Here is a 22,088-nt window from a genome sequence, read left to right as displayed (position 1 = left end):
GGCAGACATCATGAATCAGTCCATCATCACTCCTTCCACTGAGCCAGTGTTCACTTGGCTTCAGCTCCTTTCGGCACAGCACTGTGGCCAGGCCCCACTCATTGATCAGAACTGGCTGATAGGATTCACTGTGCTTGCCACCATATTTTGCTTATGGGGCAAGGGAAAGACTATGCAATGAATAAATTAAAAGGAATAAGTACTAGGTAATTGCAAAATGCAATATTTTTTCTGGGAATATTTTTGTTTGTGTCCAGTACTCTTGGAAATATGGTATTAGAAAAGCTACTATGCTCTACCAGTATTATTCTTAAATCCAAAAATTTGGTTGATTCTACTTTTGGAAACCACATTTTTTGTGTTCAGGATGAAAGTGCATGAACTAAGACTAAATATTATGAGACTAAATTTTATTTACTTGAGCATACATTCAGGTTGCTATGCTTAAAAAGAGAAAACCAAGTCTGGTTCTTGGCAGACACCTGTGACCTCTAATTAGATATTTAGAGTTTACTGGCCTGTCACACAGGCTTGGCATTACTTCTTTGTTTCTAATCTGCAGTTTAATTTAGAAGCACTGATTGGTGCCTGTTTATAGCTTACTGGTGGCAGAAGCTTTTCTCAGAAGTCTCTTTCCTTCTCCCTAGAATTTAGTTGAATTCAGTGGATGGAGCCATAGCAGCTGCACTTCCAAAATTGTTGCCACATTGCAGTTTGCAAGGCTGAGAGACTTTAATTACTTCCACAGTCCTGCTCCTTCTAACAATGTGGTGTCCTGGATTTCTTATTGGTGCAGAGACAGTCCTCTTGGTTAGTTTAAAAGCATTTATTGGCTGAGCACAGTGGCTCACACTGTAATGCTAGCACTTTGGGAGGCCAAGGTGGAGGGATCACTTGAGGCCAGGAGTTTGAGATCAGCCTGGGCAACAGCAAGATCCCATCTCTACAAAAAGTAAAAAATTAGCCAGATGCGGTGGCACATGCCTATAGTCCCAGCTACTTGGAAGGCTGAGGCAGGAGGATCGCATGAGTCCAAGAGTTTGAGGATGCAGTGAGCTAGTATCATGATGTCACTGCACTCCAGCCTGGGTGACAGAGCAAGACCCTGTTTCATGAAAAAAAAAAAAAAAAAGAATTTATTAATCACCTTCTTTGTGCTTTAGAGTCTTACCAGGGGTGAGAAGGAGGGAATTCAAAAGGAATAAAAGACAAAGATCACAGCGGGGGAACCCCAGACTCAGAATATCAATGTTGCTTCTACTTTGTGATTTAGGAATTGCTCCGTCCCACCATAACTGCAGGATCCCAGTTACCTTACGAACTGCCCACCTGTACCTCACTGTCTTATTGCCTTAGTTCACACCTCCATCTGATGTGTATGCAGATCTAGTTTTTCTACCTAAAGAGAGTAAGCTCCTAAGCACAGGAAGCCCTATTTTCCTGCCCCCATCTTGGGCTTGTGTCCTGGGTCCCTTGTTTTATTCTAGGCTCCCAGCTGCAGGATGGCTTGCTCATTGTAGCCTTCTCTGGATACAGAAAGGAGTGGGCTCAGCCCCAGGTCTTGGGTCAGTCAATGCAATCCATTCCTTAGAATTGTGCTGAAATCAAGTGGATCCAAGCATCCTGCATCACCTAGTAACACATGAGGCATAGAGAAACCCCTCAAAAATCCTATAAAAACTAAATTGAATTGCCAAGGAAGAAGAGAGCCAGTATAGATTTCTGGTTGCCTTTGAGTAAACTTGCTCTGGTTTCAGGGTGATAGATCTACTCTACATTTGTTATTTGAAAGTCATATGCCATGCTGGGCTCTGGGGATACAATGGTGAAAAAGGGGATTCCTCTCCTCAAGATGTTCAGGTTCTAAAATAGCCAATTTGGAAGTCTTGACCAGGTGTTAGGGAGGTACCAGGGAGAGTGGTTATAAAAACAGGTCAATAGAGTTCTATTCTCAAGGAGCTCATGGTTCAATGAGAAAGATGAAGATCATGGAAGCCCAGCCCTTGAGAGCTCTGTGGGTGATGCCGATGCCAGTGTAGGCAGATTACACACTGAGCCAGCAGATGCGTGTTACTGCTGTTCAGAATGCCACGTGAGGCCCTGGCCTTGGGGACACAACTCACTAAACATCATCACCTATATCAGAATTACTCACTGGGTGGTTTCCTCCTAGGAAAAGATGAGTCAATAAAGCCCCTGTAGGGAAACTAAAAATGATCAGTACCTAACCAGATGGATTTGATTACAGAGATCTTGCATTGTGAGAATTTTTGAGGATATCCAAGGACAGTGTTCCAGTGTGGAAAGGGTATGGGGGACTTTGGAGACAGACCTGAGATTGCATCCTCACTTTACCACTTATTAGTTGTGTGGCCTTGGGAAAATGCCTTAATTTCTCTGAACCACAGTGTGCTCATCTGTGAAATGGGGATGATGATCTCAACTCATGCAGTTGTTGTGAGTCAATGGGGTAATGTGTCTATCTATGTACCTGGCACTGTGGCTGCATAGTACATTTAGTTTTTCCCTCTTTCTGCTTCATCAGATGCCAGCGGGAAGCAGCCATTATAAATTATATCTAAAATAAATGACACTTAGAAACAGTAGATTGTTATGAAGCATATTGATGAGAGGTGGCCTAGAATGGATATCTAGATGTCAGGGAGTCCCCCGTGCTTTACAGACTTCTTTTGTGAGTAGGGAAGAAATAGGGACATCAGGTCATGAGAATATTATTCCTGGAAATCACTCAACTTTTTTCTTTCTCCAAGAATATTTTGGATAGTAATAATTTGTTTACATGCCTATCTCATCTGTTAGACTAAAGCTCCATGAAATTTTGTTGCAAAAGAATCACCGGAATGTTTTTAATAGTGTAGTTTCCTGGAGCCCCACCCTCAGAATGAGTCTGGGGCAGGGCCTAGGAATCTGCACTGCCAATTCAGGGGCTTCTGGCCCAGGTTCTGAGGACCACACTCTGGGAAGACCACACTGGAGTGAGAGCCTCTTCAGAGCTAGGACTGTTTCGGTTCACTCTGTGTACCCAGGGCTGGATATAATAGGCCTTGATAGAGTTTTGTTGAATCAGTAAGCAGATGGTGAGTCTCCAAGTAGATTGTCCTGTTGAGAATGTCGGCTTAAAATGTTGGCTTCCTGGCTTCTAAGTCAGTCTTTTGTGAATTTGAAGAAAATAATTAGTCTACCAGAATTTTCTCATTCCTGAACAACCTGGCAGAGCTGGGAAGAGACCTGTCTGTGTGAGTGAGACCAGCCTCCAGCAGCCCATCCACACAGCCATCCCCAAGGACAGGCGCTGGTGAGGACAGAGGCTGAGTGACACCAGTGTGGGGTCACTTCTCAGGAACAACAGTCCTGGCCAAGCTCTCTCTCTGTTGGTTCAGAGTTGGTTGATGAGAAACTGGGGAGCAGCTCTGTGACCATCTTTTGTTCTTTTTGTGCACTGTAGATCCTCTGTAACTTAAAGTTCAGGCCTTTTTTGGGTGGAAAATCTGAAAAAAAACCAAAAATTTTTGTAAATTTGCTCTGCAGGAAACTCACAAAGTTTCCCTGAATTTACCATGTCATTAAAATACTTCCCCTTGAATTGGTGTCTTATAAGTGGTATCACCTATTCTAAATAAAATAGGCTTATTCAACTATACTTATTGTTGCACATTGTTTGCACTTGTTCTTTAGATATTGTTTGTGTATTTATTTGCCCTGGTCTTTGTCAACTCCTTGCCCAGGAGCACCCCAGAGCCTGGGGTCATGTTTTTACTGAATTCAGGGGAGCACCTACTCTTTACCATGGGGAGAACAGTAATGATTTATTTCTAGGTTTTCTAAATGAATTTTGGACAATTAGACTGCATCATACTTGCATTTTATAATGTTCCGCTTAGAAGAAGAGAAAGGGCCCAGAAGATAATACCGCACTCATATACTACATTATAGCTTGAGTTGCCCATACTTCATATTTGAAGTTGCTTCTAAGATAACATAATGGCCCTTGTGAAACATATATTCATTGCCCCAAGAAAACATTAGACATTTATCCAGATGGCAAGGTAACTCTGTATTTGCTCTAAATTAATTAATGGCTAGTTTCCATAGTGTGGGACCGAGTGCAGTACCACACTGTGCCTCTGGTTAGGGCCATGGGGCCAGATCAAGCCAGCAGGTGTGTCATTACCTCTCGACAATAAAACATCTTAATACGTAATTTAACACAAGTAACTGGGAATTTTTTCATCACAACAAAAACTACTGATTTCACCACTCTCAATCCCTTTATGGATATAATGCGCCCCTGTCCCCAGATGCTTATGACAATGTTAGGTCTCTGGGAATTTTTAATACCTCACAGTTTATTGTTTTTTAAATATCATATTGTTTTCTGAAAATAGAAATAAGTGCTACTTTTTCCTGAAAATATTGCCTTTTTATATTAATAGTTATTAATATATTTGAGTCTTTCAGATCTGCACAACTAAACAGGAGTTGAGGGCTCAGGCAGGCAGCAAGTCCTCCACCTGGCGGGGCCAGTTCTTCCCCTGGAGCGCTGGGATTGGGGAGGGGCCCCAAGCAAATGAGCCACAGTGGGACAAAGGGGCTGTTCTAGAACTCAAGGGTTGCTGAGGGGGTTTTGTTTCTGGGATGCCCTCTTGCAGGGTGGCATTAAATTATCCCTCAGACCAGCATTACGCCTGCCTTTCTAATTGCTTTTCTCCTCCTGCCCTGGGGACAATAGTATGTTAGGTGCTTGCAGGGAGTCTTGCCTTGCTGTGACATGAGGACCTAGAAGGAAGTGATGTAGTGCTTTAGGGCATGTCATTGTCCATGTCTGGAGTACCTTGGCATAGCTGTGTGCTCAAGTAACCTGAGCCTGTCACATACCCCTCGGAGGAGTGTCTTGCAATAATGGGGCTGCACATTATGAGGCAGGGCAGTGCCATGAGGAAAGAATACACTAAGTGCTCAATAACTGTTTCTTTGTAATAAGGGAAGATAGAAACAAGAAAGGATAGGAATTCTCCCGAAAAACACCAGATCCTGAGCTGAATGCTGTGGAGGATACAAAGAGAGAAAAGATGTTGTTCCTATACCCAAGACATTTATCATCCTGTGGGGTCAAAGTCTGCCTGTGCAAACATAAACAGCAACCCCAGGCTGCATGTTCAGTGCCAGAGGAGAGCAGGTGGCCCATGCACACATTGCTGAGTGCTGAGCTCTGTGTTGTAGGCAGCTGCCCTACTAAAAATAAGCATCATGTTTGTGAAGGGCTGGATTCAAGGTCATGCATAGAATGATGTCACCATCACTGGCTCATGCTTCTCTGTGTTCTTTTGACTGAGAGGCTGGAGTGACAGGCAGCCAGGAACTGCGGATACAGACAGCCTCACTGACTACATGGCCTGGGGGTGTCCTGGCTGCAAGAGGATGGAGACCAGTGGTGCGCTGGATCATTCCTCTGGAGTGGAGAGTGGGGAGCAGGAGGCAGTTCTCCATTTCCTGGGTTGGCTGGGCAAAGTTTGATGGTGGAGTTAGGATCATGACTTGAGTGAAGGGTGGGATGAGTTGAGTGCTGTGGAGGGCTCAGTCCCCTAATAGGGGACTGGGAGGACAGAGCTCTGTGTTCATGGGGGCAGACTGTTAGAGAAGTGTCATGAGGCCTTGAGCTCTAGACTCAATGCCACCTCAGAGAGTAGGGTCCTGGTCCCCACTGTAGTCCCAGCACTACTGCACCCACCCACTGCATAGTAGGTGCTCAACGCATATTTGCCAAATGAATATATTAATGAACTGGACGGTGACACCTGGACTTTAGCCTGCAGGTGAGAGGCAGAAGATGTGACAGGGAGGTGGTGTTTGGCAGCAGGTACTCAGTGGACTCTTCCCCTACCACATTGAAACTTACTTGTCCTGGATCTCATTCCTTTTCTCAAACCAGCCAGTCTGAGTGAGCCATCAATACCAGGTGCTAATGAAAAACCATAGCTTACTGTAGCATCTCTCCCAGGTGTTAGCATTTTTAACATGAACCTTCAAGTTGTTGCCCCAGGGCATAGGGGAGGGCAGCGGTCTGTTGGGGGCATTTTGGTTGGAGAATCCTTAGGTCTCCAGGATGTCTGTGTGAGAAGCCACATGCAACTTCTGTGTAAGGCAGACCTTTGCTGGCTTATACCTCGATGGTCAAGATACACAAGGCTCCATGTTTCCTCTCCTCTCTGGTTTAGCCTGGAGAATTTCAAATTCACCAAGCCCTCTGAACACTGCGGTTTCCAGGGTTTCATCTTCTATCCTCTTCCATCTCCCTGGGGCTCCCTCCCTTGGCCACGCTCTGATACCCCAGCAAAGTCCCTTGGAAGTGACTCTGATGAAACTGGCAGCCCTCCTCCCTGCCTGCGGAGTGACTTGAAACAGAACCTGTGTGTTCTAACTGATGCTTTTACTGCCCTGTGTTTTTGCTTTTTCATTGTTTTTTTTTTTAAGCAAAGCTAATCAAACAGATAGTTTTGAGTTATTTTGCTTTCTGATCACCAGTGTAGCAATCTGTAGCTGCCTCCTTACAATTACTAAAGCAGCGTGGTGATAATCCTAGTTATTGCCTGCCCAGGGAGCATATCCCGGTCACTGCCATCCCTGAGATATTTCCCTGGCCAGATCAAGAGACAGCTGGGCTTCACTGGAACTTTCTCCTTTGCTGCTGACTGGTGGGATACTCCCTCTTAAGATATTATTGACAAGTCTAAAGGAAAGCCTTGATTCATTTGAAACTTTTTAAGAGAAAATCCTGCTACTTAACACCTCCATGCTGAAGCAAGCAGCTGGAAGTCAGTCTTGGTTTTATAGCAGTCAGGAGGCCTGTGGACTTAAGGTTCACATTTCGCAGCGACATGTGATATTTTTGAAGTTCTAGCATGGAGCTCAGTACACATCATATTTCACTCCTTGGGCTATTGATGGCTGCAAAGCCGAGGTGGCCATTCATCTCTGTCAGGGCTTGTCACTTGCATCTTTTCGAGCACAGCTATTAATACTCTCTCACTTGATTACTTGATCTGTCCAACTTGGGGAGGCCAGAGCTCCGATGTCCCCTTTCTTCTGCCTCCCCCCTTTTTTTTTCTGAGACAGAATCTTATTCCATTGTCCCGGGTAGAGTGCAGTGGTGTTATCACAGCTTATTACAACCTCAAACTTCTGGGCTCAAGCGATCTTCCTGCCTCCGCCTCTAGCTGGGACTACCGGCTGGGGCCACCAGGCCTGGCTAATTTTTTCTATTTTTGGTAGAGACGGGGTCTCACTCTTGCTCAGGCTGGTCTAAAACTCCTGACCTCAACTGATCCTCACGCCTTGGCCTCCCAGAGTGCTAGGATTACAGGCTTGAGCTGCCATTCCTCGCCTGCTCTGCCCTTCTTGACTACATTTTAAAATTGAGAAACATTGACTCTGGTCTGCCCTAGTCTGTCTTGGTGATGGCTTATGGTCAGTCCTTTGGCCCTGGGTGCATGAATCTCCTTGGGTGGCCCCTGAAGCAGATGGTGGTCTCTCACACACTATGCTTGTGGGATCTCAGGCAGCTGTGAACTATCATGCAGACTTGGTAAGGGCGGGGAGGGGATGCTGGGTGCATCTGGCAGGAGAACAGGTCTCTGTGATGAGGGAGGAACTGCCAGTTGCCACTGAGATCCACTCCCTCCCTAGGATGTAGCCCTAATTTTACTGCTCAGTGCACCCTGCTGAAAAGCTACACTTCCCAGTTTCCCTTGCAGCCACGTGGGGCCTGTGAGGAAGTTCTGGTTGTGGTTAAGTAAGGAAGCTGTTGTGTGGGGCTTCTGGGAAGGGTGCTTAAAAGGGACTGACCCTACTAGGGGCTGTGCTTATTTGCCCTGCCAGCATCCTGCCTCTGCACCACAGCCTGGACGTGCTGCTTGGCACTGCAGAAGCCGTCTTGAATCGTAAGGTGACTCTGAGGACAGAAGGATGTGCTGGGATGATGGAGCAGAGAGATAGAAAGAGCCTGGATATTTTTTTAAGTTTTTTTTGTATTTTTTAAAATTAAACTTTTTATTTTGAGATAATTGTAGATTCACATACAGTTGTAAGAAATGATACAGAGAGATCCGTATACCCTCCACCCCGTTTCCCTGTGGTAACATAGTACCACAGCACAGCCAGGAACTCCACTTCCATATAGTTAAGATATCACCACAGGAGCCTTTGCATTGTACTTTTATCATCATACCTGTTTCCCTGCTGCCCCTACGTCCTCCTTAGCTGCTGGAAACAGCTATCTGTTAGAGCCTGGATCTCGATGAAGGCAGAGCCTCTGTCCCAGCCCTGGAGCACTTACCTGTGGAATGAAATTTGACTGATTGAGAGATGTAAATATCTAAATCAGCGAAGCCAAATATTACTGTTTAAAAATGTCATACAGCCAAACTTAACCCTTAACCGAGATAGATGGGATCCAGAAAAGGAGGCCAGAATACCATTATTACATTAGGGGAAAGTACAGACTTGTGAAGGTGGTTTCAAAGAAGCAGGAAATTGTAGCTAAGTCAAGAAAGAACTAGGGGCTGTTGCTTTCATGTACCAATGAATTTCCCTTCCTCACAGCGCTGACCCTGGCTTCTATAAAGTGCTTTTGAATGTTTTTAGTCCTATCTTATTTGAGTATTATAAATAATTGATCTTAAAATATCCTGGTTGCTACAAATATTTAGTTTACAAGGATTTATTGCATCCTAACGTTTGCAGTTACGATTTCTTGAGGTGATAACACTTCCTTGGAGATTTCAGTTCTGATTCTCAGAAAGAGATTAGTGGGGAAAGTGGAATTTGATGTTAAGAAATGTTCTAGAAACTTGGCTGCAATGTGCCAGACCTTGCTAGGACTGCCAGAGAGTTCTGGGGCCTGTCTCAGCTGGCCACTCACGGTGTGTCTCCCTTTCCAGGAGCCGGCGTCAGAGAGGACGTGTTTCTCATCTGGAGGGAGCTGAAGGAAGCCTGCAGCACCCTGGCCCAGATCCAGAGGCTGGTGGCCGAGACACCCGAATCCAACATGGCCACAGTAGACTGCGGTTGGTGCTATTTATAGTCACTAGTGTAAAAGGGTCATAAATGTGACTAGTAGGGGACCAGGGGCTGTTGCCATGTTCCTAATCAGGAGAGCTCCATAGCCCGAATGTGAGGGGGTGCTGAGGAAAACTTCCAGAACTGCGCTGTGGCGTGTGTGTGTGTAGATTGTTAAAGAAGAACCAGAGCTAGATAGTAGTTGAAGCAGTAGAAAAAGATTCTTCACAAACTGTTGCAATAGAGGAAAGCAGACCTCAGTATAGAACTGGGCTCAAATCTGAGTACAACATGAACAAGTGGGGATTTACAGCCAAGGAGCAGAGTGGGGTCAGTGGATGGAAAATTACTAAGAAGAGACAGCAGGGGTAAAGGGGGTTCTGGTTAAACCAACTTGACAGGATTCTGGCTGAAGACAGGCCAGGATGATCAGACATCACCTGGGGGATGGTGGAGGATGAGGAACCTGATCAGATATCAAGGTGATCAGATACTGAGGGTGGGGGATTCTGGCAAAACTGACTTAGCAGAATTTTTGCTAAAATCAGGTGATACAAAGATGAGCATAAAAGTCCAAAGGTTGAGGCCTACTTGAGGATTCAGAGGAGCCTGACAAAAGTTTGGTCAAGGGGAGACTTTGTCAGGATGCATGTGCTCTTGTAAGGAGAAAGAGCAGGAGACCTCAGTGATGGGGTCAGCTGACCTTGGCCCTTTTCTGCAGACTAAATTACATACAGACTATCTGTGGTGGGCAACCATCCTACTCACTCTTGGACACCTACAGAAAAGGCTTAATCACTTTCTTCTGAGCAGGGTCTGGGACCTTGCTGCAGAAAAGTGGCACAGGAGTATGGAATGTTTATCTAGAAGGGACAGGGTGAATGTGGGTTTGAATTATTTATATTAAAAAGAAATCATTAAAATCCAGTTGCATTTCTGGCCTTTAGCTTAGAGCTGCTTCTTCTAAATTGAAATCTTAGAGTTCGGAAGACTAATTTGCTCTCTCTCAATGTAATGACAAGAATGATGGCAACCATTTGGTGGGCACTTACTATGTGTCAGGTGCTACTGTAAGGACTGGGCTTATATTTAGCTCATTTAATCCTCCTAACTCTATGAGGGAGTAGGTATTATCCCCATTTGACAGGTGAGAAAACTGAGGCACAGAGGGATTAAGTAATTGGTCATGGTCACATGGCTAGCAAATGTAGAGTCTAGTTTTGAACCCCAAATGCAGAGTGGAGGCTTTCTTGCCTAGTTAAACTTTTAAAAAAGTTAGCAGTAATGCTGTATTCATCTTAGCATTACTTCCCATTATTTAAATAGCACCTTTCCTATCCTGAAAAATGAAAGCACTTCCCTGATGTTTGATGGGCTCCAGCCCTCCCCTCCACTGCACCATAGAAACAAAATAATTACATTTTATTAGTGAAAGACACTGAGACTACAGAAGTATTTTTCCCCTTTTTTCTTTTCAGCCAAAACATTTTTCACAACAAAGAGCATGAGTTTTGAAGTGAAAAAGACCTGGTTATAGATACCAACTCCATCACTAGATTAACCTGAGTTAATCTCTTTCAGCCTTAGTTTATTCTTTTGTAAAACGATTATAATAACATCAATGTTGAGGAACCTATCGTAAAGATTAAATAAAATAATGCATGCTTTGCACCAAGCGGGAACTTGACAAATGTCAGCTCACTCTTTTTCCTTTCACATTTAGGGGAGTTGGTATACTGATTCTCCTGCATAAATTCTTGAGCTAGTAGAGGATTTTCTTCTGTGAGGCACTGGTTTCCTTTGGGGCACACCTGGTAATAATAACAGTTACCACTGAAAGCACATACCTTACATGTCAAGCACTGTTCTAAGCTTTATCACCAGTAAGTGATTCAAAAACTAGTCCTTCCGTAAAAATACTGATGTCTACCTCCCACCCCTAGACATTGCGATTTAACCCCTATGGGATGACATTGGGGTTTTTGAAAGCTCCCCAGCTGGTTCTAATGTGCAGCCAAGTTTGGACCCACTGCCAGGCTGTGGTACCTCCTGGTACTGCCTGTATTACAGAGGTGCAGTGGGGCAGAGAGTAAGGAGGCCAGGCTGGCTGGAAACAGGGATACACTTGGACAGAAATGGGACCTGTGTGAAGAAGGGAAGAGGTTTAGGCATGGGCAAGCCTGCTCTGTGTGACTTGATAAATTTCTGGTGACAGTGGCCTTTTCCTGTGACTGGGTGTCCTGACTTGGGCCTGGGGAACCAGCATCTGTGGTTGGGTTGCCAGGACCAGCTCCCTGGGGATTCCTAAGGAAAAGTCCAATCAGGCTGTCTGGAGGAGCTGTCACTTATAGTGACACCCTGTTTGAGAACCCAGACAGTCCCATCGTCCCACAAGAATGAACATGAAGTGGAGGACGCAGGCTAAAGCCAACATCTATGCCAGGCAAAGAGAATGGGGATCTTGCCACTAAGTTATTTCTTTTGGGGAATGTATGGACTCAATTATGTCCCCCAAAATTCAAACGATGAAGCCCTAACCCCCCATGTGACTGTCTTTGGAGTAAGACCTTAAGGAGGTAATTAAGGTTAAATGAGGTCATAAGGTAGGGCCCTAATCTGATAGGGTTGGTGTCTTTTTAAGAAGAGGGAGAGACACCAGAGAGCTCTCTCTCTCTCCACAAACACACAGAGGAAAGGCCACGTGAGGACAATCAGAGAAGGCGGCCATCTGCAAGCCAGGAAGAATGGCCTGGACAGAAACCAATGCTGCTGGCACTCTCATCTTGGACTTCCACCCTCCAAAGCTGTGAGAAAATACATTTCTGTTGTTTAAGCTGCCCAGTCTGTGGTATTTTGTTATGGCAGCCCAAGCAGACTAATACAGGGAGTATTTAAGTTTGCTGTAGTTACTCTTAAGGGTTAACAGAAGATTTTCGATGTATTCCTAATAGAAACAGAAGAGCTACAGGCCTCAGATACTGGACAATGATCTGTTGTCATCCCTTTATTTCAATCTAATACGCACACAGAGAGACACCCCAAAAACTAAAAACCAAAATAACTCCAAGCTTAAGTTTTCAAAAAATTCTTCAAAAATATCATTTTTATTTAAAAAGGAAAATTTAGTCAGGACCTTTCCTCTGTTGAATAGCTATCTAAACTTTTAGAAACTTTATTGGCCCAAGAGGCCACATGTAGAGTATCTGACCTGCTCCTGTTCCCATCCACTGCCCAGTGATACTGAAGCAAAGCCTGTATCAGTCCAAGATGCTGCCTGGACTACTTGGGGCAGAAGCAGTGGCCATTCCCCCCAGCTGCCTACTTAAAGACTACAGGCCAGAGGAAAGAGGGTAGCTGGCTGGAGAGAGGAAGGGGCAGATTGGAGGAAATCAGGTGGGCTACCATTCCATCTGGAACCTTCCAGTAAATTAGACAAAGGCTGCCCTCCTTGGGGATAGCAGCTCTCACGTGCCCCCTGGGCTGGGTGCACTGGTCAGTGGCCAGCCAGCACACACAACCATAGGTCCAGGAGGGAAGTTTCTGGCAGGGATGATTCATCAGCCTAATGCCTGGATGAGAAGATGGTGAGGCCAGACATTCTTGCCAGTGGTAATTTTGACCTATTTTAATTACCAACAGCAGGATATCAGAATTCCCTGGAATGAAACACTGACAAAAATATATGAATCAATAGTTTTTAAGACGCTAAATACTAAGCAATGAAGGCCAGTGATCCCTGACATAGGGCAACTAAAAAAAGATTAAAAAGTGAGCTCTAGATTTTCCCGGCTTACTGCCTTGAGAGAGTTTCCAGCCAACAGTACGTGGAGGAGGAACCCAGGTGGAGCCCGGCAAACTTCCTGAGTTTGGGAAACAGAACTGAGAGTCTGGAGAGACCAAGGCAGCTAGAATTCACAGGACAAAGTGCCAGAGAGGAGAAAGGTACACAGAAGAAGTCCAGAAATCTGCAGAGGGTCCCTCTCAGGAATTCATTTGAATACGGATCAGCTCATTCACATGAGAAAATTACCTGAGTCTGGGGATAGAGCCATTGGAAAGAATTGGAAGAAAAGAGCTTGGATTTCACACACGGCCAGGTACAGTGCCTGTTTTCACCAGCACGAACACTTTACAATTCATGGGGCCCCAGGCAGACTACTTGGGAAGGTCCTGCCTCAGTGATGGGAATGGTTGGCCTTAAACTGAGCACTGCACTGGGGCCTCCTAAGAAATCATTAAAGCAAGACATGAAAAGAGCAAACTATTGCTAGGTAACATAAATGCATCTCAGAACAAAGTTCAAGAATATTTAAAAGAATACAAAAACACTCAATACCCAACAGGGTAAAATTCACAATGATTGACATCCCATAAAGATTACTTAGGCATGAAAATTAGCAGGAAAATGTTACCCTTAATAAAAGAAAAATCAATCAAAACTGAGAACTAACACAGACATTAGAGTTGTCAGAAAAGGCACTCAAAGTTATAACTGTATTTCATATGTTCAAAAAGTTAAGTAGAGATAGAGAAGGTATAAAAAAAAGATGCATATTGAGCTTTTAGAGATGAAACTTTTAGAGAAAAAAATATTTTAGATGAAAAACATACTGAATGGGATCAATGGCAGATTAGACATTGCAGGAAAAAAGATTAGTGACCTTGAAGACAGCAATGGAAACTATCCAAAATGAGATACACATAGAAAAAAAAGAATAAAAAAATTAAAAAACATAAAAGAGCATATGTGAGTTGTGGGGTAACTTCAAGTGGCCAAATATACGTGTGGATGGAATTCCTAAGGCAAGGAAATAGAAAAAGGTGGTGGAGAACAGAAAAATATTTAAGGAAATAAATGTTGAAAAAATTTTTCAAATTTGATTAAAACTACAAACCCAGAGATCCAAGAAGTTCAATGAACTCCAAGTACAAGAAAATGAAGAAAACTATACCATGTGACATCTTAATTAATTTGTTTAAAACTGGTAACACAGAGGAAATCTTAAAAGCAACCAGAGGAAAAAAGATATGTACAAAGGAAGAGAGATAAGATTAATAGCAGATTACTAGTTCAGATGAAAACATGGTGTAACAGCATCTTTTCTTTCAGTACCTTAAACTTTAAACCTAGAATTCTATATTCAGAGAAAATATCTTTCAAAAACAAAGGGAAAATAAAGACATTTTAAATAGACAAAAGCTGAATTTATCTTTAGCACGTATTATATGGGAAGTGATATAATATTACTTAAAGTTAGACCATGATAAGTTGAAAATGTATACTATAAACCTAAAACAACCACAAAAATAACAAAACAAGCTAACAAAGGAGATAAAATGGAATTTAAAATGCTCAATCCAAGTTTCAAATGTGTCCATCCTTCGGGTGGTGCGCATCGCACTCCTTGTGTATACAAATACCTATTTGAAACTCGGACTTGGGGGGGGACCAAGGGCAACATACGTAACCTAAACATCTGTACCCCCATAATATGCTGAAATAAAGGAAAAAAAAATGCTCAATCCAAAAGCTACCAGGAAAAAAAAAAAAAAAAAAGAGAACAAAGAATAGATGGGGCCAATAGAAAACACATAGCAAGGTGATGGACATAAACCTAAACATATATATGTCAAAACTTATCAGTTTGTACAATTTAAATGTGTGCGGGTTATTGCATGTCAGTTATACCTAATACAGCTCTTGATAAAGTAAAAGATGAGGACACGGGTCATTCTTAAGGCACTAAGCTGTTCGTGGGCATTGGTGTTGATACACCTGAGCATTCTGTGTGTATCAGTGTGTGTGATCCGTGATCCAGTCATGACTCTCAAACAAGAAGATGGCTTTTCTCACAAAATGTTAAAGAATTTGTCCAAAGAGAAGCATTACCCTTCTTTGGATGATGCTACAGCTCTAAACATTTCAGAAATTCCTCATTTGGAATAACCTTCACAACCATTTTGTAACCCAATAGAGATAATTAGTCTAATAGTGCCATGTAGTCATGCTTTAATCATGAACACAGTCTCAAAGATTCCATCTGAGACTCAGGAATTGATTCAGACTACTTAGTTATTTTAAAATATCAAAAGAAAAGGAAGTGGCTAGAGGTTCATTTAAGCTCTGCAGGCAGTTCCGACCAGTAGCACTATAGGAGTTTTGAGCACATGTTTTTTTAACAAATAAAGAGGGGGATGATGCTCTCAAAATGTGGGTGATAATACCTACCCCAAAATGTGGATGGTAATACCTACCCCCATGGAGCTGTTACGAAAATTAAATGAGAGCATACATGTAAAACATTTAGAACTGTGCTGGCACAGAGTTAGATTATAATGAAGGCTCAAGAAAAGGTTAATCCATTTATTTGTTCTTTTATTTATTGAGTGCTTACTATATGCAGCTCTCTCTGTGCTAGATTATAAACATAATGGTGAATAAAATAGACATGGAACGGGCCCTCATAAATCAGGACCTACAAGGACCATTTCTTGCTCGGTGAAGGTAGAAAATCACATGAATGTGAAAGTATAATTGCCAACTTGGGTATTATGATCAAAGAAAAGTGGGGGCTCTTGAGCTATTCTCTAGGATTAAGGAAAGGTTTCCTGAGGAAATAACTTTGGAGCTGATATTCGAGAGTTCAGGAGGTAAGTTAAGGAGGTGAAGGGACGGAAGAGGGGGATGGAGAGTGTCTTCCAGGCAGAAGTACAGCATGTGCAAAGGCCTCGAGGCAGTGAAGAACATGGCACTTTAGAAGAACTGGAAAAGATGAGCGTGGCTGGAGCTCAGAGTTCAGTTATGAGTATGGAGAGATAGGCAGGGACCAGATGGTGCTGTCTCTAGAGAGGCCGTGGTACAGGTGTCAGCCTTTAATTTTATACTAATAGCCACTAGAAGATTTTAAACAGGAGAATGATAAGATTTACATTTAGAAAAAAATCACTTTAGCCCCTGGGTAGGAAACAGGTTGGAGAGGAGGGAACACACAAGGGTGAGGGAAAAAAGTAAAGGCATTAATACAGATGAGAGATGGTGGCATCTTGGACTAGGGTAGTAGTATGTGAAGAAGATGATAAATGGACAGATATTAGAGAGAGTTCAGTTGTTGGATTGACAGGACTTGGGGATGAATGAGATAGAGGTATCAAAAATAAGCTCCTTCCAGAAGGATATGGTACCATCCACTAAGCATAAAGAATGCTGGAGGAGAACTGGGTTTGGGGGTGGGAAATGATGACTGTATTTGGACCTATTGAGACTGAAGTGTCACTGAGAGACCCAGTAGAGAAGTAAAGAAGGCAATTGTCTATGTAGGTCTGAAATTCAGATAACTGTGAGTAACACATATTGTTGGGGCGAAGTGAACATTCTTGGTATAAAGATAAATATGGACATATCGAGTGGGAATTCCATGTTTCTGAACCTTTTACCCCGTGTTCTTTGGATTCTGATATCCACAGAGAAGAACATATCATCTGAATTTTCTGTTCTGCACCAATAGTAGATGTGTCTAATCAGTGTACTATATGAAGATTATTTTAGCAACATGATGACTTGTGATTTGAGAGCAGAACAAATTAATTTACAGAGCACTTGTACATGTTCTTCTTCTCAAGAATGTCTTCTCCTTTTGCTAAGATAGGATTGCAGAAGAGATTTTAGGTATGACATGGCTGGTTTCTTATGCAACTAGAAGCAAATGGCACACTTGTTGAAGTGTTTACACTTCAGGCAAGGCAAGGGATAAAATATTTCTTCCCAGAACTCACATTTTCTCCAACATACCTTTGTAGCTTTAAAGCTCTCTGTACAATCAAATGAACATTGACAAGGCTGATTGATAAGCAGCAAGTGAAAATGCTAGAAAGGACCAAGACTGTGTTTACTCAAACATCCATTTTCTCATGGGTAGTGAGCTCTGTATTTTTCAAACAAAAACATACACAGCAAACCATCTGTATCAGAATACCATGTAATGCTCCCACAATTCAGAATTAATGCTCAAAAATTGCCCCTAAAATGTGAGAGAAGAATCAGTCAATTAGAATTTTGTAGATGTGATACATTTAATTTAGGAAAGATATTGAAATGCGATACAAGTATGATGAAATATCAAAGTTAAAATCATGTTGTTAAAAAGTGACTGTGGAAAGGCACAACAAATCCATTAAGTAATTATATTCAGTATATTTGAACCCTTTAATTATGAAAAGACTAAAAATACCTGGGAAAAAAATGGCAGAGTTAAGGACCTTCAGAAATTTTCTCCTGTATAAAAGCAATAAGGACATTGTAAGAATCAACTTTTTTCAGGACTCTAGAAATTGACCAAAGGTATACAGCAGTCTGGGGAGCATTTATTCAAGAAAAATGACTGAATCTCAATAAGAACAGTGAGCTTGTGGCATTTTAACTTGCCCTGTTCACATTTCCCCCCTCTAGCTCCTCACTAACCTTGAAAACCAACACCCTTCAGTCACAATAGAAGCCAGCAGCCTGACAGCCAGCCATTGGATGGAGCAGAATGTGGTTGGAGTTCCTTCAGAGCCTCATGTCCAGAGAATTCTCATTATTTACCCTGTCTGCTGGTTCTCTGGAAGACCCCACTTGCAAAGCTTTTTTTTCTGCCCTATTTGAAAAGCCCTTTCTCTGGGGACAATTGTCAAAACAATGAGAGGTAATTAATTAACTTTGTGGCTGCCTGAGGTTGCGAATAACAGTCAGGATAGACAATAGGTACACAAAAAAGCATAAGAGGAAAAGCTGGGGAATGAGATGTCCATTGGTATTTGAAAAGCTCTGATATATTCCTAGCAAACTAGAAGGCCATGCACATACATAGGGCTGTGAGCATGCCTAGGCTGGGCATATGCTCAGAAAAAGGCTGAAGAAGTACTTAAACTCTCATCTTGGGCTGACTTTGAGGCTCTGTACAGCAGGAAGTAAAGACGGAGGCAGAGTTGTAAACCGCTATAGCATTGAAAGCATGGCCCAATACACATACACAGCTCCTCAGTAAAGGGCAGTCCAAAGCATTTAAGGAACTCTATTCAATTATTAGCTAACCATTAAGTTCAATGAACAGAGACTCCAGTGGCTACATATGACAAAGAATACAGATTTTACAGAATTCAGAAGTCACCAAACGAACATAACAAACAGATTCACCTGGGGAGGTGGGAGAATCTGATTTCTGGAGTTGCTACATTTTATTATTTAAAATTTTCAGTGGTCAACAAAAATTATGAGACATGCAAAGAAACAAAAAGTATGGCTCATACACAGAAAAAAAAATGCAATTAATAGAAACTATCCTTGAGGAAGCCTAGACATTAACCTTACTAGATAAAGATGTTAAATAAGCTATTTAAAGAACTAAAGTAGGCGGGGTGCGGTGGCTCATGCCTGTAATCCTTGCACTCTGGGAGGCTGAGGCAGACGGATCATCTGAGCTCAGGAGTTCGAGACCAGCCTAAGCAAGAGCGAGACCCCATCTCTACTAAAAAAATAGAAAGAAATTAGCTGGACAACTAAAAATATATATAGAAAAAATTAGCCGGGCATGGTGGTGCAGGCCTGAAGGCCCAGCTACTTGGGAGGCTGAGGCAGGAGGATCGCTTGAGCCTAGGAGTTTGAGGTTGTTATGAGCTAGGCTGACACCATGGCACTCTAGCCCAGGCAACAGAGTGAGACTCTGTCTCAAAAAAAATAAATAAAATAAAGTAAAATAAAATAAAATAAAATAAAAGAACTAAAGTAAACTATGTCTAAAGAACTAAAAGAGAAAGTATAACAATGATGTCTCACCAAATAGAGATATTAATAAAGAGAGAGAAATTTGTATTTTTTTAAAAAGAACCAGATAGAAATTCTGGAGTTGAAAATATTCTGGAGTATAAAAATTGAAATGAAGAGCTCACTAGAGGGGTTCAACACCAGATTTGAACAAGCAGAAAAACAAACCAATGAACTTTTAGATAGGTCAACTGAGATTACCCAGTCTGAAGAACAAAATGAATAAAGAATGAACCAAAATAAATTGAGCCTCAGAGACCTATAGGATACCATATACATACCAACATGTGAACAATGGGGGTCCCAGAAGGATAGGGGAGAGAATAGCAGAAAGAATAGTTGAATAAATAATGGCTGGAAACTTCCCACATTTGCTGAAAACATTAATTTACCCATCCAAGAAGCTCAACAGATTCTAAGTAGGGTAGACTCAAAGAGATTCACACTTAGACACATCATAATCAACCTGTAAAAATTTTTATTAGAGACAAAAAGAATATTTAATAATGATAAAAAGGTCAATTTACCAAGAAGATATAACAATTATAACATAGGCATCTAACAACAGACTCCTAAAATGTAAGAAGCAAAAACTGACAGAACTGAAAGGTCTCCTATGGTTCCACAATAGTAGTTGAAGCCTTCATTATCCCACTTCCAACAATGGATGGAATAATTGGGCAGAAGATCAACAAGGAAACAGAAAGCTGAACAACACTATAAACCAACTAAACCTAATAAACATCTATAGAACACTATATGCATGTTCTTAAGTGTACATGTATCATTTTCCAGGATAGGCCATGCTAGGCCATAAAACTAGTCTCAATAAACTTAAAAGGATTGAAATCATACACAGTGTCTCCTCTGACCACAATGGATGAAGTTAAAATCAATAAGAGAAAGAAATTTTGAATATTGATAAATATGTGAATATTAACAACATAGTCCTAAATAACCAATGAGTAAAATACATTTAACAGGAAACTAGAAAATATTTTGAGATGAATGAAAACAAAAATTCAGCATTCCAAAACTTACAGAATGCAGCTAAAGCAGTGCTTAGCTATAAACACCTGTATTAAAAAAAAAAGAAAGATTGCATATCAATAATCTAATCTTCTTCCCCAAGAAATTAGAAGAAAAGCAAACTAAAGTGGAAACAAGCAGACGGAAGGAAATAATAAAGAATAGAGATGACAGAAATGAAATAGAGAATAGAAAAACAATAGATAAAATCAAAACATCAAATGTTGGTTCTTTTAAGAAAACCAATAAAATTGACAAATCCTTAGCTAGACTAACCAAGAAAGAAGAAAGGGTGGGGGAAAGAGAAAAGACTCATATTATTAAAATCAGCCTTTCAGAAATAAAAATGATTATAAGAGACTACTATGAACAATTGTATGTCAACCAATAAGATAACCTAGATGAAACAAATTCCTAGAAAGATACAAACTAGCAAAACTGACTCAAGAAGAAATGGAAATTCTGCATAAATCTCATATATGGGATTGAGTTAGTAGTAATAACAATACTACTGCTACTACTATTACTGACTACTACTACTAATAATAATAAAACCTCTACACAAAGAGAAGCCTGGACCAGATGGCTTCACTTGTAACTTCTTTCAGTGCTTAAAGAACCTCTTTAAAAAAATATATTTTTAAACATTCAACAGATAATATTGTATGTATTTATCATGTAAAACATGATGTTTTGAAGTATATATACATCGTGGAATGCTTAAATATAGCTAAATAACAATTGCAATACCTCACATAGTTAACATTTTTGTGGTGAGAGCACCTAACATTTGCTCTCTTTTTTCTTTTTTTTCAAGAATAAATTGTCATTAACTGATCTTCATCTTGCTGTACAACAGATCTCTTGAATTTATTCTATCTGTTATTATGTATCCCTTTGAACAGCTTCTCCCCATTCCTCCTTCCTTCTCCCCTACCTATCCTCTGATAACCACTATTCTATTCTCTACTTCTATGAGATAATTTTTTTTTTAGGTCCCACATGAGTGAGATAATGTGGTATTTGTCTTTTTATGCTTGGCTTATTTCATTTATCATAATGTCTTCCAGGTTCATCCATGTTATTGCAAATTTCAGGATTTTTTCATGACTTTTTTCTTTTTTATGGCTGAATAGTATTCCATTGTGTATATATACCACATTTTCTTTATCCATTCATACATTGATTGGCACTTAGGTTGATTCCATATCTTGGTTGTTGTGAATAGTGATGCATAATTAACACCAATTCTTCAAAAACTCTTTCAAGACAGAAGAGAAGGGGACACTTTCTAACTCAATCTGTGAGACCTATATTATCCTGATACCAAAGTCAGATGAAGACATTACGAGAAAAGTACAGTATTCCTTATGAATATAGATTCAAAAATCCTCAACAAAATTCTAGCAAACAATTAATAAATCCAGCAACATATGAAAAAGTTATACAACTTGACCAAGTGGAATTTATCCCAGGAACACAAGGTTGGTTCAATATAAGAAAATCAATCAGTGTCATATACTATATTGATAGACTAAAGAACAGAAACCACACAATTGTCTCAATAGATGCAGAAAAATTATTTGACAAAATCCAACAGCCTATCATGATGAAAACACTCAACAAACTGGGAATATAAGAGAACCTCTTTAATTTGAAAAAGAGCATTTATTAAATACCTAAACCTAACATCATACTTACAGTGAAAGACTGAAAGCTTTCCCCCTAATACCAGGAACAAGACAACAATGTCTGCTCTCACTACTTCTGTTAAACATTATATTGGAGATTCTAGCTAGCACAACTAGTCAAAAAAAAAGAAGTAAAAGTATCCAGATTGAAAAGTAAGAAGTAAAACTATCTTTATTTGCAGATAACATGATCATGTATGCTAGAAACCCTCAGGAATTCACAAACTATTAGAGCTAATATATGAGTTCAGCATGGTTGCAGGGTAGAAGGGTAGAAGATCAATGCACAGCAGTTAATTATATTTTTATATGCTAGTTATGAATAATCTGAAAATGAAAGTAAGAAAACAATTCCATTTATAGTGGCATCAAAAAGATTAAAATAAAAAATATTAGGAGTAATTTAACAAAAGAAGTACAAGAGTTGTACACCAAAAAAACTTACAGAACATCATTGAAAGAAATTAATAAGACCTAAATAAATTGAAAAACAT

At 41.0% G+C, this 22,088-nt stretch overlaps 1 protein-coding gene across 1 annotated transcript in view; it reads left to right on the top strand.

The window, feature by feature from the left end:
• The window catches only part of VWA3B (von Willebrand factor A domain containing 3B), a 188,906-nt gene that overhangs the window by 46,467 nt on the left and 120,351 nt on the right, over positions 1-22,088 (top strand). Inside the window, exon 7 of the mRNA XM_012641874.1 lies at positions 8,958-9,083. Coding sequence (XP_012497328.1) covers positions 8,958-9,083 — 126 coding nt within the window. The remainder of the gene's footprint in view (positions 1-8,957; positions 9,084-22,088) is intronic.

The sequence above is a fragment of the Propithecus coquereli genome, unplaced genomic scaffold (assembly GCF_000956105.1).
Source record: "Propithecus coquereli isolate 6110/MARCELLA unplaced genomic scaffold, Pcoq_1.0 Scaffold171, whole genome shotgun sequence".
In the NCBI taxonomy this organism is placed as follows: Eukaryota; Metazoa; Chordata; class Mammalia; order Primates; family Indriidae; genus Propithecus; species Propithecus coquereli.
This window is presented reverse-complemented; position numbering and strand designations above follow the sequence as displayed.